The sequence below is a fragment of the Larus michahellis genome, chromosome 2 (genome assembly GCF_964199755.1).
Source record: "Larus michahellis chromosome 2, bLarMic1.1, whole genome shotgun sequence".
Classification (NCBI taxonomy): Eukaryota; Metazoa; Chordata; class Aves; order Charadriiformes; family Laridae; genus Larus; species Larus michahellis.
In genome coordinates this window covers 29,096,116-29,123,182 of record NC_133897.1, presented here as the reverse complement: position 1 = coordinate 29,123,182, position 27,067 = coordinate 29,096,116, and the positions used below count along the sequence as shown (strand labels likewise).

General features: G+C 41.2%; 3 protein-coding genes across 8 annotated transcripts in view; 1 reads left to right on the top strand and 2 right to left on the bottom strand.

Moving 5' to 3' along the window:
- Positions 1–5,856, bottom strand: part of UMAD1 (UBAP1-MVB12-associated (UMA) domain containing 1) — an 83,172-nt gene extending 77,316 nt beyond the window's left edge. The window contains exons 1-2 of one of the 5 annotated variants that reach the window (XM_074574742.1): positions 4,805–4,832; positions 4,353–4,489 (exon numbers count right to left, since the gene is read on the bottom strand). The gene's annotated coding sequence lies outside the window, so the exon portion shown is untranslated. Of the gene's footprint in view, positions 1–4,352; positions 4,490–4,773; positions 4,864–5,201 lie in introns of those variants that run through there. The other 4 variants (XM_074574744.1, XM_074574740.1, XM_074574741.1 and 1 more) reach the window with 4 other exon arrangements.
- Positions 4,891–9,718, top strand: RPA3 (replication protein A3). The gene is made up of 4 exons (XM_074574745.1): positions 4,891–5,060; positions 5,382–5,456; positions 7,603–7,711; positions 8,174–9,718. The coding sequence occupies exons 1-4, from the start codon at positions 4,962–4,964 to the stop codon at positions 8,254–8,256; spliced, it is 366 nt and encodes a 121-aa protein (XP_074430846.1). The 5' UTR covers positions 4,891–4,961; the 3' UTR covers positions 8,257–9,718.
- Positions 9,719–11,517: 1,799 nt separating this feature from the next.
- Positions 11,518–25,507, bottom strand: MIOS (meiosis regulator for oocyte development). Of its 2 annotated transcripts, none has more exons than XM_074574738.1 (11): positions 25,253–25,507; positions 22,932–24,299; positions 22,620–22,718; positions 21,404–21,661; positions 20,045–20,214; positions 18,357–18,422; positions 17,539–17,697; positions 16,618–16,770; positions 15,077–15,281; positions 13,836–13,965; positions 11,518–13,596 (listed from the first exon to the last, which is right to left on the bottom strand). In XM_074574738.1, the coding sequence occupies exons 2-11, from the start codon at positions 24,226–24,228 to the stop codon at positions 13,500–13,502; spliced, it is 2,634 nt and encodes an 877-aa protein (XP_074430839.1). In that variant the 5' UTR covers positions 24,229–24,299; positions 25,253–25,507; the 3' UTR covers positions 11,518–13,499. The 2 variants fall into 2 exon arrangements, with proteins under 2 accessions (XP_074430839.1, XP_074430840.1); XM_074574739.1 differs by having other exon boundaries at positions 25,283–25,401.
- Between the last annotated feature and the right edge of the window lie 1,560 nt (positions 25,508–27,067).

Sequence of the window (27,067 nt, the reverse complement as noted above, 5' to 3'; positions counted from 1 at the left end):
CCCCCTCACCAAAAAGTGAACACAATTTTTTCTTTCTCCAATCTCAATCGCTGATAGTTAAGAATAATGCTTTTGGCACCACTTCAGTCATTAGCAAGTAATAAACTGTGAACTATAGCAATTCTGTGATGCTGCAAAAAATATTTTGGTCTTTCTGTGAGGCTCTGAGAACGTACTTGGGATTGGACAAAGATGAGTTACAGAGCTGCACAAAGGGGTTAATTTATTCCTCCTGCATTTTGTCAGTCTCCTTTGACAAGAAGTATGGGTGACCTTTGAGCCAAACCGATACCTTAAACCCAATAACATTTTTCTATACAATGAAGATCCTAGCATATTTAGCATTACTTTTAAGCTTTTTCCTGCATGTTCACAAGTGATAGGAGGAGAAAGGTAATTTAATATTAAAAACACCAAAGATGCAGACTAAGATAAAGAGAGGATGCCCAGGAATACAGCAAAGCAGAATTGCAGTGGCACTGCCGGTAATTGCATAAATGATGAAATGAGGTCAGAACAAGATACAAAGCTGACCTTAAAGAAAGAACCAGAATAATTTCACATCTAGTAGTTTAAACTATATAATCTATGGAAGGAGAAAACAGAGGGCGTCAGAGCAATTCTCTCTTCCATATTAGCATCTGCTGTGATTTACCAATAAAGTAGCAATCAGAAAAAGAGCAAGATGTTTACAGCCCTGCTTATGACATGAAAACAACCAATTTAAGAGCCATGAACATGCATGTCGAAAAGATTTCTCTGTGACACTGAAAGAACAGTTTAAAAGCTTTTGGCCTAGTGTAAGTTACTACGTAAAGAAGAAAAAAAAAACCACAGCAACATATCATTTCTTTTATCTGGCATTAATATTAGTCATATTCCTTTAGTTTGTGCTTCTTGAAAACAGAAGAAAGGAATGTTAGCATCAACAGAAACACAAATACAAAAAAGGTATATACATATAACAAAACACTAACAAATACTTTTTTACTTACATAAAATGGGAATATTTAAAGTTTTCATAAAATTTAAGGGAAGCAGAAAGACCAAGAACTATGCAACCCACATTACCATAGTATAAAAACACTCAAAGATGCTGAATCATAAAAAATCAACCACAATCAAGTCAGACAATAAAAGCATAGGTGACAAAGGCAGAGCCAGGATTGAAATAACGGTACTCAAACTGATGTCAACATTAAAAAACCTGAAGACAGAAAATGCTAAAATAGAAAGCTAGGTGTTTATTAGATACAATACTCAAGAGGTTGAAACTTCCTTGTTTTCCTGCACACAGTTCTCTCTTGACTGCAAACCTTCAACAGCTGCAAAGTAAGCTGGAAGTACGCACTTCCACAACATGTTTTTCTAACAGCTGACCCTTAACATGTTGCAGACAAATAGCCCTAGAAGAGACACTTTGCAGCAGTCTGCTGCATCTTGCTCCAACTGTTACATTTATAACATCTCTCCTTTAAAATCTCTAAAGATATGCTAAGGAGATGAGGATATTCTCTTGCAAATAAACTACTGAAAAGGTGAATGGCCTAGTGACACTGAGGAGATGAGGACCAGCTACATCTCATCAAAGATATAACCCCACAGCACACCCCTTCCTGGCCACATGGTGGTTCTGCACAGTTTCTGACGGTAATGATTGAGCTTGCTGAGCCATCACAACACTAACCCAGCCAACAAACAAAACCCCCTTTGTGCTGGTTAGCAAGCTGAACTAACTTGCCGCTGGTTAGAAGAGACAGCTAGCACATAAGCAGTGTTGGGATCACCCTTTTAAGTCAGGACAGAGTTAGATTTTCTCAAGTATTTCCTGAAACACTAGTCCTGGAAATGGAAAGCAAATCACAGAACCACAGAATGGCTGAGGTTGGAAGGGACCTCCAGAGGTCATCGTGTCCAACCCCCTGCTTAAGCAGGACACCTAGAGCTGGGTTAGCCAGGACCACGTCCAGATGGCTTTTGAATATCTCCTAGGATGGAGATTCCACAGCCTCCCTAGGCAATCTGTGCCAGTGCTCAGTCCCTCTAACAGCAAAAAAAGTGCTCCCTTACGTTCAGAGGGAACCTCCTGTGTTTCAGTTTGTGCCCACTGCCTCTGGTCCTGTCCTCTGGGCACCAATGAATACAGCCTGGCTCCATCCCCTTTGCATCCTCCTTTCAGGTATTTATACGCATTAATAAGATCTCCCCGAGCCTTCACTAGTTTAAACAGTCCCAGGTCTCTCAGCCTTTTGCATACGTAAGATGCTCCAGTCCTGTAATCATCATTGTGGCCCTTCACCGGACTCGTTCCAGTATGCCCACGTCTCTCGTACCCAGAACTTGGATGCAGTGCTCCAGGTGTGTCCTCGCCAGTGCTGAGCAGAGGGGAAGGATCACTGCCCTTGAGCTGCTGGCAAGGATGCATCTAATGCAGCCCAGGATACCATTAGCCACCTTTGCTGCAAGGCAAATTGGGAGGAACCTCTCCACGCAAGGGACAGTCGTGGAACACACATGGAAAAAGGCAAGATGCATGGTGAGAGTGCCATGTCCAGATGCTAGCTCTGTCCTATGTCCATCAGTTGCTCTGACCATGGGGATGGAGTGTAAGCTCTTTAATGGTGAAATGAAAATAAATTAAATTAAATTAATACAATAGAACAGAACATAATAGTTCAGGTGGAAAGGATCAGTGATCATCTAGTTCAACTGCCTGACCACAAGCTAAAGCATGTTATTAAGGGCATTGTCCAAATGCCTCTTAAACACTGACAGGTTTGGGGCATCGGCCCCCACTCTGGGAAGCCTGTTCCAGCGTTTGACCACCCTCTTGGTAACGAAATGCTTCCTAATGTCCAGTCTAAACCTCCCATGGTGCAGCTTTGAACCACTCCCACATGCCCTGTCACTGAGTACCAGGGAGAAGAGCTCAGCACCTCCCTCTCCACCTGCCCTCCTCAAGAAGCTGGAGAGAGCAATGAGGTCACTCCTCAGCCTCCTTCTCTCCAAACTAGACAAAGTCCTCAGCTGCTCCTCATTAGGACACTCCTTCCAGCCCTTTCACCAGCTTTCACATAATCATAGAATCTTCATGGTTGGAAAGGATCTTTGAGATCATCGAGTCCAACCATACACACACAAAAAAAACCAACCCTACAATCTCTGTCACTAGAGCAGGCCCTGAAGTGCCAAAACTACATGTTTCTTAAATACCTCTAGGGATAGTGACTCAACCACCTCCCTGGGCAGGCTGTTCCAGGGCCTGACCACTCTTTCAGTAAAGTAATTCTTCCTAATATCTAATCTAAACCTCCCCTGCCACAACTTCAGAACATTTCCTCTGGTCCTGTCGTTATTCACCTGGGAGAAGAGGCCAACACCCACCTCTCTACAACCTCCCTTCAGGTAGTTGTAGAGGGCAATGAGGTCTCCCCTCAGCCTCCTCTTCTCCAAGCTAAACATGCCCAGCTCCCTCAGCCTCTCCTCATGTGATCTGGTCTCCAGACCCCTCACCAGCCTGGTAGCTCTCCTCTGGACACGCTCCAGCACCTCAATGTCCCTCTTGTACAGAGGGGCCCAGAACTGAACACAGCACTCGAGGTGAGGCCTCACCAGTGCCGAGCACAGAGGCACGATCACTTCCCTACTCCTGCTGGCCACGCTATTCCTGATACAAGCCAGAATGCTGTTGGCCCTCTTGGCCACCTGGGCACACTGCTGGCTCATGTTAAGCTGGCCGTCCACCAGCACCCCCAGGTCCTTTTCTGCCGGGCAGCTTTCCAGCCACTCTTCCCCAAGCCTGTAGCGTTGCCTGGGGTTGTTGTGACCAAAATGCAGGACCCGGCACTTGGCCTTATTAAACCTCATACAGTTGGCCTTGGCCCATCGATCCAGCCTGTCCAGGTCCCTCTGTAGATCCTTCTTACCCTCAAGCAGATCATCACTCCCACCTAGTTTGGTATCATCTGCAAACTTACTGAGGGTGCACTCAATCCCCTCATCCAGGTCTTTGATAAAGATATTAGACAAAACTGGCCCCAAAACTAAGCCCTGAGGGACACCACTGGTGACCAGCCGCCAAGAGGATTTCACACCATTAATCACAACTCTCTGGGCATGGCCATCCAGCCAGTTTTTAACCCAGTGAAGAGTACACTTGTCTATGCCCTCCTCTGGATGCATTCAAGGACCTGAACATCCTTCTTAAATTACAGGGCACAAAACTGCAAACAGTACTCCAGCTGAGACCGCACCGACACTGAATACAGTGGGATAAATGTGTCTTTTGACCAGCTGGTTCTACCCAGGATGTGTTTTGCCCTCTTGGCTGCCAGGGCACACTGCTGACTTACGTTGAGCTTATTCTCAACCTGCACCCCCCCGATCCCTTTCTTCGAGGTTTCTCTCCAGCCACTGCTCTCCCAGTTTATACTGGGAACGCCTGGGTATCACAGCCGTTATGCGCAACGTTTCGAATGTCAACTCCGGCCTGCAAAAGACGCCAGGGGTTGTTAACAGGCCGGTGACGGGAGCGCTCGGCTTGGGCAGCGGTGACCGGAGGGGAGCGAGTATTTAAAGGGTGAGGGGAAACGGTGCCGTTAGGGGAGGGAAAATAAGGGGTAATTTAGGGGGAAAAAAAGGATTAAATGACAAAATATACATTGGATGGCGCCGCGGCGGGGAGGCCGGCGGGGGACTGAGCCTCAGGGGGAGGCTCAGCCCCCCGCCGGCCTCCCCGCCGCGGCAATACCCGCTCCACTGTCACAAACGGACCCGGCCACCCGCTACCGCCGCCGCCGCTTACCGACGACCGCCGCCGCCGCCGCTTCCGGGTCGCGTCAGGCGAAGAGGAAATCCCGCCCCGACACTTCCTTCCCTCCCCCCGCCTTCCCGTTGCCAAGGGTAACGCCCCCCCCTCCCCGCCCCCCTTCCTCCGCCGAAGGGCGGGAAATCGCCCTGAGATGGCCGACCTGTATGAGGTGCCGCGGCGCCGCATCGCCACCGGCCACCTGGCGCAGCACATCGGGCAGCCCGTCTGCTTCGTGGGCCGCGTCGAGAAGGTCCGTGGATCTCCTTGGCGGGGCGCTGCCGCCCTTTGGGCCGCGCTGCGGGGCCTCGGGGGAGGGGGTGGCTCTGTGTCGCCTTGCTGAGGCCCTGTAGGGAGGTGGGGGGACACCTGTGTGGGTTGGCTGTCGCCTTACCTGGCGCGGCTCGTTGCCCCCTGGTCTGAGGGAGGCTGGCGGCTCCAGTCAGGCCGGGAGGCGGCCGTTAACGGTCGGTTCTCTCTGAGAAAGGCCCGTTGCGCGGTTCTGGTTGAGGCACTGAAACCCGTAACCGCTTACGGCTGCCTTTTGAGCGCGCGGGCGTAACATCTTTTGTAGATTCATCCTTCTGGGAAGCTTTTCGTGCTTTCGGATGGAGAAGGAAAACATACGACTGTGGAGCTGAGCGAACCTGTAAGTTAAGGAATGCTTTGGAAGTACTGGGTGTTGCCTCTTGTGGATGCCGGAGGTGTCGTCCCTCCTGAAACCTGTGCATGCCTTGCACGTATTGAGTTTTTGGTCAGGAAAAAAATACATCTCTTCTTTTCCTGAGATTTTGTGCCTTCTGTAACGTGTGCGTGCCTTGGCATGTAGTACATTTTTAGTCAGGAAAATAAAATAGTCCATGATTTCTCCGTTTTCTGCCTATGTTTCATTGCCTCTGCATCTTACTAATTCTAACTTCTCACTAACTAACTTTTAACTAGTTACAGCTAACTTGCAGTCTTCGTATTAATGACCTGCTTTGGTCTTCATCAATTTTCAGCTGGTGTTAAGAGAGAGAACTCATTCCTTGTCAGACACATCCCTGTCTGGCTACTTTGCCTCACTCTATTCATTGTTTACAGTGTAATATGTTCCACTACAGGTATTAGCTTTATTTTAATTTCACTTTTTCCTCCCTCTTTCTTATTGCCTTTATATGCCTAACAGAATATTTTGTGATGATAATCAAAAAAACCCAAGAATATGGTATTCTCAAGTTTTTTGAGTTGACATGTCTGTATCCTCATAGAACACTTGCCATAGCATTCCAGTAAGCTTCAGTTAGTTTGAAGTATTCTTTCTTAAAAAAAATTTTAAAAATCAAGTAATTAACACAATGGGTATAAGCTATGTTTATAACTACTGCACAAAAATACTGCTTTCTGGGTTATCACGTATCACTAAAGGAATAACACCCTGGCATTCTCTTCTGTCTTTAAGTATTATTTTTTTTTCTCTAGCAAATGTAATTAAAGAATTATTTTCGTTGTGATGGCAAATGCTCTAGATTAACTGAGCATGTCTGTAGTCTTTACATCTTTTTCTCTGAATGAGTTGTTAAACACTGAGAAATCTCACCATTTCTGTGTGGAATAATTGCACTTTCAAGACAGGAGTCTCTCCTTGTTGATGAAAAATGACATTTGATCTGGCAAAGAGTTTTGTCTTGTATATGTGAAGTTTGCTGACTTCATTTTCAAACTGCAAGAAAATGTCTTTCCTACAAGTTCTGCATTTCTCTTAACTCTTTTCTTGATCTTGTGAAAAGGTTTCCTCCTTGGGTTGTCAAAACTTCAGATGTCAGAATCTGACCAATGATTCCACAACTTGCCATAACGAAGTAAATGGGTGAATTTCATAAATGCGTAGCTGCGATATTGGGCACTTCACAGTCTGTGTTCCACTGCTGTATCAGTGTGTAGGGGAGGAGGAAGTGATGTGGGCTTCATCTCTCTGGTTTGCCTTATGTAAATGGAGGAATTCCAGGATTTGCTAATCAAAATGCCTTCTACTCTCCCCCCGCCTTAATAGATTCTTTTGTGTGTGTAGTTCCTTCTTTCAACGGGGAACCCGAAAATTATGGGGAGGGAATGTATTGCCGTATTCCAGGAAACTTACTAGGAAGTGAAAAGTTAGAGTTAGATATTGGAAGAACGGTACTGAAATAGTACCACAGTCTTAAAATGGGTATCTTAAAAAAGACAGAAAACATATTCAAGCTGTATGATTTTGGAGTAAGATTTAGCCTTTTTTTGTTTGTTTGTTTCTTTCTTAATTCAACCAAAGGCTTGTTACTGTCAATGTCTTTGTATTCTGAACACTTACTGACAGGTTACTTAAGAAATCATTTCTTCTCCTGAATCTGGAATACTGGAACTGCTCTCTGGCATGTGTGATAAACTCCTTAGCTCTTACAGAGTTCAGTAATCAACTCAGGTTTGAATGCAGTGCATTAAAATCTGGATTCTTCTGCCCTCTGTGTCCTAGATTAGTCTCTGTTCAGTGATTAAAGGACAGAGTTTTATATAATTATAATAAAATTTCCTGATTTTATTGAGTTGGTACTGAATTGCCGGTTACAAAAACTGTAAATCTGTAAGTGGCTCAAGGCTTTTGTGGCTTTTTTTGGGGAGGGAGGATCTTCAGTAGTACTGTATTGTTTGACATGGAACAAAATCTGTTGTCGTGAACAAACCTTAACCTTCAGTTGTGAAGAGTTCCTAGCTCAATTGCCGTGCAGTAGAGACAGCAGCTAATTTGGTAAAACCAATTTCAATTTTGGTATGTTTTCTAGCTAGAGGAGGAGATCTCGGGAGTTATTGAAGTAGTGGGAAGAGTAACAAACCAGGCAACCATCATGTGTGTGTCATATGTCCAGTTCAGGGAAGATAAAAGTCCATTTGGTAAGTAAGAATATACATTATGAAAAATTCATTTTGTGTTCTGAACTCTTCTTTGATAAGTAAGAAGGGAGAGCCAGATAAGGTCTTCAAGCTGCCAGATATGGAGTAGAACATAGAAAAAGAGAGTGTCATGGCAAAAATTCTGTACAAAATATACTGGTTTACTGTCAAACTGTAGGGACTGACTTGAAGCTGGAGCCAGTGTAGATCATTGCCACAATCTGGTCATTCTCCCACTCCTGACCGTGTGGTTCTTGCCTTGCACTGGACCTTCTGTGACTAAAAATAATGCTCCAGAAAGCAAGTAATGGGAGCACGGCTGCCTTGGGAAAACTGGGGAGAATGAGAGGGGCTGGGAACACTCAGCTATACTGCTTTAAAATAAGCAGTGCTTTAACGCTGTCACTTGCTTGTGGGGAATTTAACTTATGCATCATAACCATTTTCTTTGCCCTGTTTCAGATCTGGAAATCTACAATGAAGCACTAAAAATTATTCATGAATTCCCTGAGTACTTCCCGTTTGGTACTGGGAGGAACAACTGATTTTTCTTAGCATATGTTTAGAGCTTCAGAGGGGACAACAGTACCGTAGCTTTCTTGCCTGACAGGATGTTAAGAGTTGCATTTATTTCCAACAAATATACTGAAAAGATGCTGTTATGTGTCTGGTGAAGAATGTTTTCTTTGAAAATTAATTTACACAGCAAGGAGAACACTTCTGTGGGTATCTCACTGTATGTATGTAACCCTTTTGCATCCATGAGGACCTGTTCCGTTACAGGATTGGACTTGCTAGAAATTGAAGTTTTGGAGGTATCTTTTTGTTGATTTTGGTAGAGGTTCTAGGATACTTCACAGGAAATTAATACTGAAGCCATTTGGTGGGGTTTTAATGTAAATATTTTTAAATTTCATTTGCTTTGATACAAATTTATTGAATGTGGGGAGGGTATTTTGCATCTTGAAAATGGTCTCTTCTCCAATAAAAAAATATCTGACTACATTTAACTATTTGTGTCAGTATGATATGTTAGAGTGCTGTTTTCTATGGTGGTATATGGTGACTCCTGTTCTGCTTTACCAGATACAGGTGATTTAACTTTGTTAAAGTGGAGTACAAGGTACTTGCTTTTTGCACTGATATTAAACAGTTGGAGGATGTCTAGTTAGGCTCGGGGATTTCAGCCACTGTTGAGTTCCCACCACAACCTTCATTCTTGGTGGGAGCCTAAGCAGGAGTACCAGGATACAGCCAGCGTACCGGGATGACTTTAAGTGTATAAACTTCCACACAATTCTCAATTTTGTTACCGTCCAGGCTACTTACAGCACTTTGCAGAATTCTTATATCTCTTAAGTTAGATTTCACTTTGATTATGTTACCTTGAAAATATTCTTTGTGAATTAATAAATATTTCAAAGCTTTAAAAATCTTTTTTACATACATGTTTCATACAAACAGGTTTCAGGTTTAGTAGCTAGATTTGGTGCCTTATCAAGATTGCTAGCTTTGTGCTTATTTATGTACACCTCCATTTTCAGTCAAGGAATTTCTTTGTTTTTGAAGACTTCAGATTTATCAAAGTTACTACAAAGTGACCAGACGATCAAGTTAACAGTGATTTTTTTTTTTTTTTTTTTATTTTTTTTTCCCCCTCTACTTAGAAGACACAGTGACACAGATATTGTCACTGGGAAGGAGGAGGACTTCTGAAGTATGAGAGTCACTCTCATACAGCAAACAAGAACATGAGGTCAATGTGGCATGCTATGCTTTGTCCTGTAGTGCCGTCACTGATATATTCTAGTGCTTAACATGACACTGTTAATAACAGCATGCTTGTTTTCCCAGCATTTAACAGCCTTTTGTATCATTGCACTTTGGAAAATTGGTATTTTGTGCATGTATACACATTATGTAAAATGATACGTGCGAATAGTTCTCAGTTACCAAGACTACCCAGGCCTAATAAAATAGTCTGCCACTAGATGGCTATAGCACTTTACCCCCATTTAGAGACCATCCTTGGATATGTGGTCTTGGGTGTAAATATTTGCATGCATCTGAGTGGTAAATGCTACAGTTTCCCTTTTTTAAGGAAGACTCCTCTTGTTCATCCAGTCCTGCAGTGATGATACAAGGCTAGGCAAGTGGTATACAACTAAAAGTTTCTGTTATGTGCTTGTCATTCATCTGCTCCTCTAGACTGTATCAAGGTTTGTGAGTAAATGGCCTGCCCTGGCTATATGGCTATACTAACAAGACAGCAATGCAAGGAACTGTAAAACTATTCTTGAGATTAAAGCAATGCTCAGGTCATATATGCATTTACCAGGATAGCAATGTGGGAAACTGCCAGCCATTCCAGATACCCAAGGGAAAGGAATAACCAAGGGGCTGCTGATTCTCAGGACTGCGCTAACAGATGAAGGTATGAGAAACTGCTAGACCTTGTAGAGAATAAAACAGGAAAAAGTGGCTTTGTGGGTCTTTGACCAAAGGACAGTCACCACGGCAACCATATCATAAACTCCAAAGAGGGGTCACCAAAACCAGGGCCAGTAACTGGAGGTATGAATAGGAGCTGGTCACTTCTTTGGGAGGACATGAGGGTGATAAAGGAGGGAAAGTGGGGTATGAAGTGAATGATGCAATTGTGCCTGACTGGGAGAGGTTCCTGTCACGTGGAGCAGTACAGCAAGCCTGCTGCTCCCACTATGCTTGTGACTGACTTCTGGCACCTGGCCTCTTTTTCCTGGCCCTTGCTAAGGGAACATTTGGAGCACTCTTCCTAACATCAGCATGCGGGGACACCATCATGTTGCCTTCTCCTCCTGTAACATCTGTTATACTTAGATGGGGCATCCTGCCAAGTAAGGATAACTGGAAAAAATTAAACTGGTATAGAAGAGGCATCTGCCAGAGATACAGGGAAGCACAGACTGGGCAAGATAGCTGTTGGAAAGGTGGAGAGGAGATTGAGCAGGTCCCAAACTAGGCTCCCTTGGCTGCAGTGGAGGTTAGGCTTTAGCAGAAGCTGGTTACTAAGTGCTTCAAAAAGGAGAGGCAGCTTAAAGCTGCCTGCCTTGTTGAAGGGGCTGCTAGGTGGTCCAGTCTTCATTAAATAGTTTTGGAGAGCTATGTTTTAAAAAATGGTTCTTAAACCATCAGTCTGTTTTAGTTGTCCAGCAGGCTAAACTGCAAATAAAAATTAGGAAATAGAGGCAATGGAGAGTGAAGTGAAGCGAAGCACCATGCAGGAACCTAGGGCTGCAGTGGGAAGCGGGGAGAAGCCTTGTCAGGTGTGTCACAACAGACTTCTCTGGCTGAGCCTGGTCACCATCACCAGAACTGCTCTGCTGTCCTTGCTCGGGCATGGAGCAAGCAGCCTGTGCATATGGTAAGAAAGGGCTTGCGCTTAATCAGGGAAGGGAGGCAAGGCTGGAGCATATAATGAAACGAAAATAAGGAAGTGATAATAATGAAAATATAATCAGCATGAACCACGCTGACCATAGGGTCAAAACGTTTTAGCATGTAAGGCCATCTTCATCTAGTTAACTCTATCAGAGTCGAGAAGATAGCAGAAAACAGTAAAAGTAACTGCAGCTAATAAAGCGTCTGTAGCTATACTTTTTGTTAGAAGAGAACAAATCACCCCCAGAATCACAGCTTTATTAATTTAAAAGCAAAACAAGGAAAAAATCTGATCCTTAAAAAACATACATCTCTTACTTTGTAAATTTTGCAAATGGTGTAATTACTGGCGTGAAAGCTTGATTAGCAATCGCAACAGCCAAAACTGGTAGTTATACTGTGCCAGAATACACACACATTTATAATCCAAAACATTTCAAAGACATGCTGAGTATCAAAGTAAGCATCTAAAATTTGAATTTGACACAAACAGGTATAGTCAAGTCAAAAACATTATAAATGAGATTTCTTTACATAAGAAAATGAGACATTGTAAGTTAGTACTTGCATTCACCTGAACATGGAATTTATCAGGAAATTTACTAAACATTGTTACTACAGAGGAATAAAAACACATCCTTGACACTTAAAAATCCTCATTTCCATAAAGCAAGTTTTATTGCCTGTATTTATATAAATAGAGTATCATACATTAAACCCCAGTTTATAAATTTTGAAGAGCTCTTCAACAGCAACATAAAGTGTGCAAAAATACTAGAAAGAGAAATAAATATTCTAACAAGAAAAAAAAAGTAACTGCTCTCCCATGCCTACAAATAACAAGTACCTCGTAGATTTTTAACTTAAAGATCTTTGTCGATTAGGCAAGAATTTTAGATGAAAATCAACGCAGCAGATGTTTTATAATGTAAATGTTAAATCAGAAAATATAAGTGAAAGTCCTGAATGCAATCATGTACAGCTACAGAAAATACTTCCACATTCTATCTTGTTGCAACTACACTGGAACACTCAGAACTAGTGGTGTATTACAATATATTCTCTTTTAAAACACCAATTTTCACAGTCGTGGCAATATGGTACCAGTTTATTGCTAGCATTCCATTTAGTATTTCATAGCACGCAAGTGTTAAGTAACTTATAGACTGTTTCTACTAGTAAATAAACACACACCAAGTAAACTGATGTTATTATCACATACCTTAAAACAGGTTCGTTTTTTTCCCCCTAATTTGTGTGAATTTTGTTGCCTACAAAATCAAGGACAACAATACCGATTAGGTCCTAGGCACAGTATTAACAAAGTATCATTGACTCTCTCTCAAATTAATAAATAATCTTAATTCCAGCTGGTAACATATCTAGAACTACTTGTGGTCAATGACCTAACATTGTGCAGCCTCCTGGGAGAAGGCTGGCGTCCGCGAATGACCAGAAGCAGGATTTATATGGGCTGGTTTCGCACCTCCCAGCATATTTCAGAAGTACAGGGAAATGCTGATTATCCAGAAGTCTTTAAATATTTTTGTACTCAAAACTCGGCATGTAGTTTAAAACTTAAATATTTACAAGCCTCCAAGTCCTTGAGATTTCAGATCTTCACAGTACTATGTTACAAATTAACCAATCAGATGAAACGTCCTATAGTTTACCTGCACTTTTCAGGTGAAATCTTCTCTAGGATATAGACACCGCTAGGAGACAAAGCTCCGAAATTCTTTAGCATTAAAATTCACATCAGCTAGGTATGTAGGTAAATTAAATAAGACTTTGAATTGCCAAGGTATTGCTTTACTATTAACAAAACCTGGCAACAGAAAGAAATGGGTTTTTCTTTAAAATAAAAATCTTTAGAATACAATTAACAGTGGCACTTTGAATGAAGTTAGAAGGAAATGATCATTTCCATACAAGAAAGTGTGATCAAACAATGAACAAAGGAACCCACAGCATCACTTTGCGATCTTCTGAAGAACACTTTTCAGGTCGTTATTTAGAAGGCCCACTTTCACAGCATATAAACACTGCTTTCTTTGGAAAACAAATAAAAGGGCTGATCAGCATTACCCTGAAAACTTTATTAAAAGCAAATCCAAAGAGTCCACAGTTCGAGGAGCGCTTTTGAACGTAACTGCTTCAATCCTCTGAACAAGGACCGCATGCTAAACCCAGAGGCTCATTTCAGGAATACCAGTTTCTACCAAGCACAGTCATACACACATCATTTTACTAATCTGATAGCAATTTATTTTTTCACAGTCAGTAAGTCACAAATGACCTTTGTCTAAAACATATGCTTCGACTACGATGGACATCCATTAGAGACCCCTGCGTTTTCAAATGATATTTATGCCTGGACAGTCTCTGCTGGAATGAGATTCCCTGTTGTATCCAGCTGCATACACTTACAAGAGCAGGCAGAAACCGGGCACTCAGTATGGTCCCTAGACAGCAATAGCAGAAAAAGAGAAAAGAACAGGTAAAATAAAACTAGCAAGATTTTTGTAATCTATAAATGTAAGTATGTGCAGGGACATAGTATCTCAGAAAAACTCGGCATCATAGTAAAGTTTTGCACATGTTCTAAACCAACAAAACATTATGATAGATACAGCAAAGCAGACCAGTCTCACTCAGTGCAGCATACGCACATGAAATAAGAAAGGTTTTAACATCAACTTACCGGAACCAGCTAAGCATGTGCCCAGCATGCCCACCATGCCTACAGTTGTGACACCAAGTAAACCAGTTGTTGAACTGGGCTAACTTCTTGTCTTTGCTAAGATCCACTTTTTCATCTGACTTGGATCCTCCTGTGCAGAGGCAAACCCACCCCCACAAATATGCTTGTAAGTCATTATGCTTCATTTATATTTCAGTCCCAGTAACAGTATTAGAATAAATTTGAAGTTAGGAACATTATGTGAAAAAGCGGCCTGATTTTAAAAGAGAAGCCAGGAAAATTATTAAAAGAACTGGTGGAAAGCCAAAACAAGAATTGTATTGCTGAGCTGTTTCACATCTCAGGGACATGTTAAACTTGCCTATTAAATAAATTTTTCAGACAGAATCTCTTTCAACAGTGATTTATGTTTCAGTGATTGATTTACGTTCTAGTGAATTATGGGCTTGTTCTACTGCACATGAAATGTTCTGCTTTAAAAAGAAATATAAAGAAATTATATATATATATATATAAAGCAACAAAAATCAAAGCTATGAATTGGAACAATTACAATAAAGAAGTCATAACAGATCAGTGAAAGTACGAGAACAGAGATATAAATAGATGACAACTGTGCAGCTGCGCATGGCTCTATAACAAGACTGACTTAAAAATATGGGCAAAATCAGTTTCATTTAGAGCTTGTATAATGCTGAGCCCAAGACATTTAGAACCAAAAGATTCTAGTCATAATATTTCTTAGCTGTGATAGCATGACCCATACACTCTTTCATACTTAGTGACAGAAAGTATACCACATTAAATTTATTCTCTTCCTCTTCCAGCTAAAAATCAATTAATTTACATTCCAAGATTTCTGTAGCATCCCTACAGTTCATCTCAAGCAAACACACTTCCCATTTCTTACATTTTTAAAGCTCACTATATTGACCACCACAATATTTGAATCTTTTCATCTGTCTAACCATGGAATTTCACTGACAATCTCACTGTCGGAATCAAGTAACTACGTGTACTGTCTGACACCAAAGAACTGAGACATAGGTTTCATCATAAAATCAGATGGGATGTAAACAAGTTTTCAATTATGGTCTTCCTCCCTCAAAATGATGAGTATGAATATTTACAGTCTGAGTACAAATAGAAGGAAAAAGGCGCAACAGAAGATCGTCCAACAGGAACTAATTAGTCCTCTCACTAGTACACTAGCTGAATAACTAAAACCCACTGTGTCATACCTGGGCAGCTGGAAACTGGTGTTCCCATATTTATCAAGCAAAGTGCACAGCGAGGAAGGGGTTTACGGCAACCAGGACAGCTTGTAACTTTTGACTTAGTTGGTGAACCGCTAACGCCGTACTGGCTAAAACCTCGCCCCTGATGAGGAATAGCTGAACAGCTGTAGGATATTGATTTTCCACAGAAATTGCAACTCACAAACACCTAAGGAAAACAAAAGCCCATTAATTTTTGTGTTTGGCTCCACTTTTGCTACACCAGTAAGTGAATTTGTTCAAACTAGAATTTACCAGATATTCCAGAGAGTGCCCTGGAAAGCCAAGGCTACTTGTGAAGGAGTTCCTAACAGCACTTTGGCTTATAGATGTGGCACACAGTCCTGAGAAGTAGTCCTTATGATGCTCACTTACCTCAAAAGCACATAAAAACATGCATAATTGCTAAAACTTGGAAAGCTATTATTTAAGATAATAAAATTATATATCTGCAGTAATGAAAGAAATTAAGTTTACTCTACATACTGTATAATCAAATCTGGTCTCTCCCTCCTTATAGTCAGGTGACCCATTCTGGAGTCCCCACCATGAGGATCTTCCTAATAATCTTTATCTGCATACCTTATGCCACAAGTTATGACGTGATACCAAGGAGCACGTATGTTAAACTCTTTCAGGGCTATTTACGTTGATATATAAGGAACGAGCAGTAAACTCAACTCCCTCCCACTTAAAGCAGTACGGATGCAGCTCTCCTTGAACACCCGTGACGGATACATGAATTCAAAAATAGCTATCCTCAGAAACCCCTGGGCCCTAAGGCTCATAATTCACATACTTAGCAGACACTAGAGAGTGGAAGGTGCTGTGGTAAGACCAAGTTAGCTAAAAATGCTACCAGATGTTAAATAGATAGCATTTGGACAGGGCGTTAGTTTTTGCTTTAGCTTATGTTCAGAACTGATAATGAAGGTTGCTCCTGTTCATTTTTAGTTTAAAGTTCAAGGGCTTCAAAACAGCTTTGAGGTTCGCTTCAATTAAAACAGAGCCAATTTGAACTAGTTCTTGGTTCAATTCCTTGGTTTCAGCATCATCCTCACACTGATGCTGAATTCAGCTGGATGATACATCTCTGACTGTTTTTCAACATGGGAGGAAAAAATTTTCCCCAGAAAAAGTGTTGAAAAATTACAGTTTCTGAAAGACAAGCCTTTTTCTTTCAAATAACAGGTTAAGAAAAGAAAAAAGAAAAGGAAGACAAATAAAATGGTAGGGAACTAATTTCCTAGATTAGATATGAAGAAATGTAGATTTGTTTACCATATTTTTGTACTTTACTCTCTATCAAAACAGTTATCAAGTCCTTCCTAAAAAAATATTTTGAAAAAAACACAGCTACTTTTTTAGGGCAGCCTTAGTTGAAATCTTTCTTTTGCACATGAAACCTCATAAAAGCCAAGGTGTGGCCAGCAACTTTTTTCTGCAGAAGCACCACGTCACTTTCCTTTCTGGACTGGTCATACTTCATACAAGAATTCATTTACCTGGGCTAAAGGTTTTGAACTGGGATCCAGCTTACTCCTATGGATATCGAATTCTGCACGTTTATGCCAGAATCTCCAAGCATCTAAAAGATTCCTGTAGTTCTCGATCCAGTACTGAACCCTCTCATCCTTAAGTACATCTGATGGAGAACCCTAAAGCAGTCAGGTAAAAATGTCAGACTCACATTGAAGACACACAATACATATTATTCCCCTTTTTCAAAAGGCTTTACAAAGCATATTACAAGATATGAGAAATAATACAGTGTAATTTGTCTAGAGAAAGATTAATTTTCTGTTAAACTGTAATGTGAGTTTGATATAAAATTTTCTTCAGTCTGCCTCTCCAGCTGAAAATACTCGTGCTGCCATATTCTCCTAAAAACTTGTGTCTGTCATATGAGGATTATAAAATTCTGTCACATATCACAGTCTATATCATTGTTATGATTACACATGCAGTTAAACACAGTGCTGGCAATAGCTGCAACTACGTAAGGGCCAACACAAGTCCATCATAAAAGAAAAACCACAAACCCCATGCCTACAGACAAACAAAAAAACCTCACCTCAGTTCTCTCTCAAAATTGTGGAAGCAAAAATTATAATGAACCTGCCAGGAAACACACCAGCAATAAGCAGGGGAAATAGGTATTCCCAGTTCAGCTAGTGAAAAGGACTATGTTTTCTTTTTGCCTCTCTCCCCTACCATCTCCCCAAGCTATCTCAACCAGAGAGACTGAAGATACATGTTTGCAATTAATGCTGACTGTTTCAGATGATTCCGCAAAACAGGCATGATACGTATTGTCCCAATTTATTATAGAAAATACTTTTTAGTTCACAAGATCCAGTACTATACTGGTAAAGAAACTGTTTAATTCTCTTCTATAAAGATTTATTTTTGAGTGAAACACTAACCTGTAGCATGCAATAGCTTGCTGTCTGAACATCCCCAGTTCTGTCAACATAACTTTCCATCAAGTCAACTCCATCTTTCGTCAGCCCTGTTAACAGTATTCCCTCCAAATTCCCGGCATCTTTCATTTCATTCGTCAGCTTTTCAATAAACCTGTTCAGCTGAAAAAAAAAAAAAAAAAAAAAAAAAAATATTACTTAACTTTTGCCATCTGGTCATCCCTTCCTAACTCATTTATGTTGGTGTATGACAAAACTTTTAATGATTTGAATAGCTTTCTTTAAGAGTGTCTGCTGCTAACAGAATATGCCGCTTGCTGGATGTTATGCAGAAAAAGTTATATGGCTATATCCACTATATTGCAAGAACTCAAGTATTTATCAACAAAGTTTAGGGCTACGGATAGGACGTGCAAAGAGGAAGGTTATATACTCTTTAAATACTTCAGTGAATTTAAAATAAAACATTCCTGCTGTAAAACCAAGTCTTAATTCAAGAGAACATAAATATCTGGGAAAAAATACTGAATAAGTACAAAGTAAGAGAGATATACAGGTAATGCAATAGCATTTAACAAACTAGCATGTCATGAATCCTAATTAAAAAAACAACCAAACAAGAAAAATAAACAAAAATCAAGCTTAAGGTACACACTGAAGACCAGATTGTATCATACTACATTATATCCTACTGTGATCAGAAAAAACAAATCACTCATGACTCATTGCTTGCGCTGTTCACCCCTCCACCCCAGACTTTCTTCCATCTCTAAATGAAGTCCAGCTTAACGGTTTGCTCAAACATGCAACCACAAACTTACCTGAGCATCATTGAGGAACTTGCAAGCAAATGCCACTCTGTCTCGTACAGCTACATTATTTTCGTACTTTGGAAAGAAAAATGGGAATATTACCATCACATGCAAGTTTCCGCTTTTTCAATACATTGTTTGTAAAAGTCAGAACGTTTACACTATTGTATAACTAATACTATGAAATTGATTATGTACAAAGACAACATCACATCTGAAGAAAGCTAACGCTACATATCAGATTAAATGTTTATGCTCAGATACGGTTATGAGAGCAAGACTGTGGCTCCTGGAACAATCTACTCAAATGGCAGGAAAGCCTGGTACAACACATCCTACCTGGTTTATGAAACTCTAGAAAAAGAAGCTTTGCAAGGCATGTAGAGCTGGGCTTAGTGTTTCTAGCACATATAGCCAAGAGTCTCACCAAGTCACAGGGGGAAGAAAACCAAACAGACCTTCATTTACTATATGTACAAAATAACTAGCCTAACCACTCAATTCCTTACTAAAATTACAACTAAAAGTTAATAAACAAAACAAACAACCCCCTCAAAAAATTAATTCCTAATACCCAGAGCATGCATTTCTCACAAGTATACTGGCACTCAAGGTGCAGCAATACAATACTATTTACTTTCTGCTTTTTAATCCTTTTACTAGATCCGACACTGAAGAAAAAAAAATCCTTGAGTAGATTAATTCTGGTACTTAGCTGTGCCCATATTCTTCCCTTCTGATATTCACAGAATAGAAATAGTGATTGACACTGACAAAACAAGGACATGTGCTTGGCAAAACTTTTTCACGCAAACTTCAACATGTCTCACTGAAGTAAAAATTAAAATAAAAAATAAAAGACCTTATGATCTGTCAGTTTCCAATTCATCAATAAAAAACAATTATAAAATTATTACCTAACATCCAGAGAACAAGAACACTGTCTCTTGAAGAGGGAAAAAAAGACTCAGGTTTCTCTCCTCTGGGATTCTTATTTTTTTTTAATACTCTAAAAGCATCATATTATGACAACTTTGTTTTCAACAGGTTTAGGCCAATTATCCTGTTACATTACAGGAGTCCTCCCTTGGGCTAAATAATTCCTACTGAATCAAATACTTCTGTTGTTTTCTAGACAAGGATCAAGTATCCTTGAAGTATCTCATAATTAACGATTTAGTTTGCTCTTCACAAGGCAATTTTGTACCAATTTCAGCGGATGTGAAACTATTTGGTTTACTGTTTCAACACAGTGAAATTATTTTAACAAGTAAACAAGGAAAAATAAAATACAATTTAATGCAAATGTAGCTTGATGAAAACTCTGCAAACTCCCCTGCACTTACTCTGTTTTGTGCATTTCTATTATTAACGTCCCTCTCCCCTTTTTTCCCCGCCCTGCTTAAATTATTTTGATAATGTATTTCTAGTGGTTTAATAACTCCATGCTAAAAAAATCCTCTAAAAATGTGTGAACTATACTGGATATTTTGGCTGCTTATGCATGTTTTATTCACTAATGCAAGATGTCTGTTTAGCAGAAAAAAAAAAAATGTTATCTGCCAGCATCAGAAGAAAATAATACATTCTAATCTGATTCATTGATGGAGTATATAGCATTTCCCCTACGTATATATATGTGTGTATATATGCACCTATTACTTAAAGGAATTTTAACGTAAGAGAAATTTACTCACCAAAACACCATCATATGAACCAGACTCACTTGTCAGGAAAGCAAACATAGCACACAAGTACGGATTGTTCAATTGCAGTCTTAGAGTACTGCACATTTCTCTCCAAAGTGAGTTCTTCTCATCTGTGTAGCCTGATAGAGCCATCGCAACTACATTAAGGTTCAGATCACCTGATTTATTAAAAACAAACAGTGAAATAATATTCGAGTTAAGGACTTAAAAAAAATCCTATTAAAACTATAATTGAAAGCATCAGTTTGAAACAGAACATTTTGTCAGGATGCAAGACAATGCCGGAGAATTAACACTAGCTAAAATAAATGTGTGTACACAGGCATTTTTTAACTTCTGCTTTAAATACCTCTGTTTAGGTAAGTCAACAGCTTTAAGCAACATCACACTGGTTCTGGTATTTTGAAATAGTTTTGAAGTGCTAAAGGTACTCCTATCACTATCATAAAAGATTGTAATTACCATAATTCATATCCACAAGAAATGAAAAGATAGGATTGTATATATAGCCATCACTTAACAGACCTAGCTGGAGGATGACAACTGCATACAGCAGCTTCAAGTTTACAAGTTTCCTAAAAACATTAAATCTATTTCATCTAAATATTCTTTCTGTCAGAAAGTTCAATTTCATTTTTTTGAATTTGAAGATAGCGTGTCACCACTCTGAACCTTCCCCATGGAAAGCACACACACACTTCCCCCCACCAAACAGGGGCAATATTAAGTATAAAAGAACCTTAACAGCTCCATGCCCACTTTAGTGGCAAGACTGTCTTTTAAATTTGATATGAGAACGCAGATGCAAATCGGAGTTGTAGGAGGAATACTGGCAAGAAAACAGAACAAAAATACCTCCATCTCCTGGCTCCAGTATCTTTAACTTTTCCCTCATACACTACAACTCTTACCAAATATTACTCCAGAACAAATGTTTTCTGCAGACCCTGAATATTACATTTCAGTTATTCCACAGCCATTGCACTGGTGGAAACCTGCGTACAGCCCAATGGAAGCAGATAAACGTGACATCTAAGCCAAGACACGATGCCATTAAAATAGAAGAATCCCACCAGTTCCGAGTGTAACACTTTCTGTGGTATCTATCAACAGGAAATTCTGAAACGTACAATCTACTTTAACCAGACAGTAAGGCACATGATAGTCTGAGGAGTGAAAGATCAGGCTTTGTCAGATTCCCAGGCTCCAGGTGCAACCATTTCACGTAACTATTTTATATGACAACAGGCATCTTTCCCAGACTATCTTCCATAATTCTGTTCACATTTGAAAAATCTACAAAGGTGATGTAACACCAAAATAAAAGATACTAAAAACAATACGCACCTTTTCCCGAGGAAGCCCCTTTATTTAGAATTTGTATTGCTCGCCGTATGTCCAAGTTGAAAAGTGCTACAGCAGCAGCTCGCTCCCAGTCTCCTTCCTGTTCCAATGAATTTAAAAAAGGTTCCACGTCTAAGTCAGTTCCCTTCTTTATCCACCCACAGAGCTGCAAAGCCAAGGATCTCTCCTCACTCAGATACTGAATAATATCTGCCTGTCTATCCGATCCACTCCTGCTGTGCCTGAGGTTCTCTGTTGTTCCTAGAAATGGTGAATAAGTTAAATTATGCTTAAATCACAATCTGAATTGGAATCACAATGCTTGGATTTCAATCATAAAGCAGAGTACAAAAGCTGAGTACCGTATTTTAGTGCTTTTAATCAACATCGCTAAAAACTCCATGGTAAGGAGCAACGTACACAAAATCATTTTGATCTGCTCAAAATCATGCATCTAAACTTGACACATATTCCCCACTAAGTCTTTTTTCTTTCCTTCACCTCCTCAGATTTTGGAGGTTCTTGTTACAGTTGACAGGATTGATCGATCAATGCATCCTTATGCACCGAAAAGGCATAATACACAGTCAAGGACCTGCTCTACCAGTTCTTTTCTTCTTAGCAAGCATCAACGTGCTAGAAGCTTTCCCACCACTGAGGAGTTACTTTTTGCTCCAAGAAGTATAAATATTAATAAGACGCATAATGAATAAAGAAGGAAAGATTCAAATAACAGACTATAATAATAAAAACCTTACTGAGCATGAGAGGCATAATGAGATGCACCAGGGTGATTACCACTTCAGAACAAGGCAGCTAATTTAAACATAGTTATATAAATGTACTTGGTACATTTACTACAGTAAAGTCAGCTTCCTAGAACTACACCCGTATGTGGAACTTCAAAAAAATATAAAAGTTATGTGGGGAGCGAGAATTTTCAGCACCATAGTCAAAATCCAGATGTTTGAAATAGTGAGGATATCTCACGGTATCTGAGGATATTTTGGTTTTATGATTACTGACTTCCCAAGAACACTGAAAATTCTGGAAATTACTGTAATATAAACTATTAACTTACATATATTAAAACACAAACAAATACTTTGTTTCTGTATTTTTCAATAGCCTCTTTCAATAATTTTTAAAGACAAACCCATGAGCGCATCATTCTGTAAACACACTACAATAGAACTTATCAAAGTTGGAACATTCTTACCCAAAGATGACTTCACAATTGATTTAATGCCAGCATAAACTAAGGGACCTTTGTTTCCTGTAAGTTTTTGATCCATATCTTCAGTATACTGCTTCATAAGTATTTTCATGTATAGGAAGCTTAATTTTTCCCAAGTGTTTGAAAAACTTTTTTTTTTTTTTTAAATTTAAAAGTCATATCCTATTAACGTGTGCAAAATATTTACAGGATGTTGCATTATATTTAAAGACTTTCATGCATTTCATATAACTGGTTTACATATAAAGGTACATTACTACTTTAGGATACAAACTACAGTAATATAAAGGATATAATGCAGAGTGTACCAAAGCGATTTCAGTTGAGGATCTTCATTTCCAGCTAGGAGGTGATTTCTCCAAACTTGTTCAGTATCAAGACCATACCTTGACAAAGCTCTAAGCCGCATTTTGGTTGCTATGTCTTTTTCCAAGGAACTAGCTTTTCCTTCTTCTGTACACTCATATAAATGTCGTCCACAAGCCCACATCAAGGATGTCACTGGACTCCATGCAAGAGAAATTCTTTCAAAAACTGTGAAGTCAGACATAGTCCTGTTGGGAGTCACTACTACCATTCGATTTTGACTTGTGGGATGCCAGGCAAATGAAGCAATGTAGTTTTCACATGGCTGGACACTTCTTTCAATGATCGTTGGCTCAGTTTCATCTCCAATAGGGGTAGGAGTATGCTGCATGTCATACAGTCTAATGATATTACTATCCCTTGTTAAAGTAGCTAACAGTCCGGTTCTTGTTGGACACCACGCGACTTTTGTTAAGGGTTTTGGTTGCTCTGTCAAGGTCAAAACTGGCTTTTCAAATTTTCTTAAATCCCATATGGCAACCTGACCTTCATAGAAGGAAGCTACACGGTCGTGGAAATAGGGATCAACAGTCACTCCTTGGACAGCCTTGGTGTTTACAAATATTTTTTGGCTTGTGTTCCTCAGATCAAAGATAGCCAGATTTCGATGCATTCCAGCTAAAAGAAGCTTCTGATCCCGTGGAAGCCAACAGAGAGAGAGACAAGCATCGTTCTGTCCTAATTCATACAGCGGCTTCGTTACTACCAGTCCCGCTTCTGGATCTCCTGCTGAAAGTCTTACTTTCTCTGTGGCAACTGCAGTCTCTGGGGCATATTTGCTACTGATATCCCAGATCAACACCGAAAAGTCAGCCCGATGTTTATCTAACCCGGCAGCGAGCCAATTGCTATCTAGTGGGTTCCACGCGAGGGTATTGCATTGCCGCGCGTGTTTGGGAACAAACTCTTTGCCTATCAAATCTTTAGATTTTGAGTTGTGATCTTGACCAAGGCTAGTAAGTACCACTCGACCATTGGCCTGTCCGACAGCAAGGAGACATTCAGGATCGTACTTTGGATACCACGCCACACATTTCATATACGGCGTATCTGAATTTATTGACAATAGCGTAGCTGTAGTTTCTTCTGATAACCGCAAGGACCCTGCCTTGAGTTCTGAACTTACAGCAGAGTCAATGTGATAAAGGCTCAATTCCGAATCACAGACAACAAATCTGTCAACGTGGTGCGGGGCCCACAGAATATCGGGTTTGGAGCCACTCATGTTTAGACTAAGTTCACACACAATTTAAGCCCTTGTAAGACAATTCAGGTGATATCCATGCATATGGAAAACTGTTGAGAAAACAATTTGTAGGGATGTTATCAAACCCCAAATTCTTTTGTAATATGAGATCATCTTTAAACAAACAAAAATATGGTTCTGAATGACTTTTAGCCCAAGGGTTTAACGTGTATACATTTCAGGCCAAAACCTTAAGCATTCTCTGCATTACATCGCTTTTCCTGCAGCACACTTTGGTTTTGCTTAGTCTCCTACAGAGACAGGATCAACACAGCCACCTACAAACTGACGACAGGATTTGCTGTGTTTACAAACTCCACACCAGTATTAAAGAAGAAGGGATTAACTGAGATGAGATGTGATGTGGCATGATATGTGGGTGTGCTGTTGGTAAAGAGACACTCCCTAAAACATGGAGGAGAAAATGTTGCTGCCTAGTTGAAGTGCACTAATTGACAGAAATTAGAGTGTCTATTTCGTCTGAAGTCTGTTCCAATGCCCAGAAAGGCCTGTCCACTTTGAAGATTTCTACAGAAATACAACTTTTTTTCTCCTCATCTTATTCTAGCGCTCCTAATCCCACCTTCCACCCCAACATTACCTTGTCTTCACTTATATTTGGCCTGGCAGCGTTCATGAGCTTACATTCCCGCTGATTGCCATTTACATTTTCAGTAGCCCAAAATCATTGCACGTGCCTCCACACAAAGAAAAAGCCCCCACAGATCCCATAAACTTCCACAATTGGAGAAAGGGACATGCGAGACCGGGAACGGCGGAAAGGCAGCGTTATTTACTTCTACCAGGCCTCCTCTGTGTTCCTGACTGTTACCCCCCTCCCCCCACCAGCTCCTACGAGTTCCGGGGGGCGCAGAGCCCCCGGGACGGGACGCGGCCCGGCCCGGCCCGCCTGGCCGGAGGAGGCCTCCGAGGCCGCCGAGGCCCGCCGGGACACGGCGGGAAGGGACGGGAGCACAAGCGGCTGCTGCCATCACCCCCCTACCTCCACCGGCCGCGGCGACTGCTCACCCACCCCGCGGGGCCCGCCGACACCGACCCGCCGAGCGAGGAGAAGGAAGAAGAAGAACCGGGCGGTGCACGGGGGCTTCCGGTTACGGGGACTGCGGGGAAGGAAAAACCGTGGCGCTTCCGGCGCGCGGGGAAGGAAAAACCGCGGCGCTTCCGGCGCGTGGGTCGACGGGGTGCTCGCTCGCTTCCGGCTTCGGGCCGTGCTTCTTTCATTGCCCCGCGGGAGTTTCCGCCCCTCCCCGCCGCCGCCGCTGGGGGCGAGCGGTGACGTCACGCCCGGCGCCTGGGCGATGGGGCCGCCCCGAGCGGGGCGGGCCGCGAGGCCCATGGAGAGAGGCGCCGCCGGCCCGGACGGGGCTCGGGGGGTGTGAGTGATGGTGGAACGCTGGGGGTTTTCAGTCGGAATCGTAGAATCACAGAATGGCTCGGGCTGGAAGGGACCTTAAAGATCATCTGGTTCCAACCCCCTGCCATGGGCAGGGACACCTCCCACTAGACCAGGCTGCTCAAAGCCCCATCCAGCCTGGCCTTGGACACTCCCAGGGATGGGGCATCCACAGCTTCTCTGGGCAACCTGTTCCAGTGCCTCACCATCCTCAGAGTGAAAAATTTCTTCTTAAAAGAACAAGAATTCATAGGACTGAGTGAACAGAGGTGTCACGAGGCAGTGACAGAGCAGGGGAAGGGTCACGTGACACCCACCTTATTTTATTTGATGTTGGTGCTTTATGTAACATTCAACGTCTGTCATCACTGGAGGGTCAGTGTTGGTAAGCACGCCAAGGACATGGAAAAAGAGGTAACAGTGGCAACAATGGTGGTTTTTCCACATTAGTGGAAGTAAGGCGTAAGCAGGAACACGAGTGGTATTGTTCACACTGAAAAGTGCAACAAGTGTGAACTGAAGTGACAAAACCTCAGGAAATCTTGTTCATTTTGGAGCCTGCTGTCGCCTCTTTGCCTTCTAAATGGCTTCCCAGAGTCCTTCGCATGCAGAAGTGGGGTGTGATGCACAAGTTTTCTAGTAGCGGTAGCTCTCCTACCGTCTTTTTTTTCTGTGTCCCACTATTGTCGACATCGCAAATACAGATTCTCTTATGTGCATGTGCAATAAACCCAGTACTTCCGCAGCCATGAAGAGAGGTGGCTATGACTGATAAGTGAGGCTGATAAAAAATTGTGTTCAAACTTCCAGTGGGAAGCTTGGGTATCTTCCTAAGTAAAATTTTAATTATATATGTAGTAGGTTTGCTTTCTCTGAAAGTGATTCTATGACATATTAGTGCCGTTGAAAGAGTATTTCTGTTCCAACTGGTGACACCGTTGAGGTGTGTTTTGTATTGGTTGGCATTTGCAAAGCCGGTTGCTGCAGCTAAGAAATTCCTCTCGCCAGTGTGGAGTAGAGAGTGCTGAGTAACAGGGTGCACAAACCCGCTGGAGCTCCACTTCTGTAGTCAGAAGAGGGCAGGTGACAACTGATGTAACATTCCTCTGAAATATTAGCAATGGCTTGTTAATTGAAGTTGGAATTCTTCAGAAAACAAGTAAACCTTAAAAAATTTTGGATATTTTCTGTGTGAAAATTATTCTCCTGATCTATTCTGTCAGTTGTTATCTATGAGCGGAGGAAACACCTGACACTGGAGGGACTTCTAATCTTGCAGATAAAGGCATTATGAGGGCCTGTAGCTGGAAATGAAAATGCAACATTTTCTGGCAGAATATCGAGTACACATTTTGAAAAAGCAGTAATCCCTGTAACAGATAACAGAGATATGGTGTTATTTTC

Excerpts from the sequence above, each read along its gene's own strand:
- RPA3 (XM_074574745.1), top strand. The coding sequence starts at position 4,962 with ATGGCCGACCTGTATGAGGTGCCGCGGCGCCGCATCGCCACCGGCCAC. Across the intron at positions 5,457-7,602 it reads CTGTGGAGCTGAGCGAACCT|CTAGAGGAGGAGATCTCGGG; the intron begins GTAAGTTAAGGA and ends TATGTTTTCTAG. Across the intron at positions 7,712-8,173 it reads GGAAGATAAAAGTCCATTTG|ATCTGGAAATCTACAATGAA; the intron begins GTAAGTAAGAAT and ends GCCCTGTTTCAG.
- MIOS (XM_074574738.1), bottom strand. The coding sequence starts at position 24,228 with ATGAGTGGCTCCAAACCCGATATTCTGTGGGCCCCGCACCACGTTGAC. Across the intron at positions 20,215-21,403 it reads AGGGGCTTCCTCGGGAAAAG|GTGATCTGAACCTTAATGTA; the intron begins GTGCGTATTGTT and ends TTAATAAATCAG. Across the intron at positions 13,597-13,835 it reads CACATGCTTAGCTGGTTCCG|GGACCATACTGAGTGCCCGG; the intron begins GTAAGTTGATGT and ends ATTGCTGTCTAG.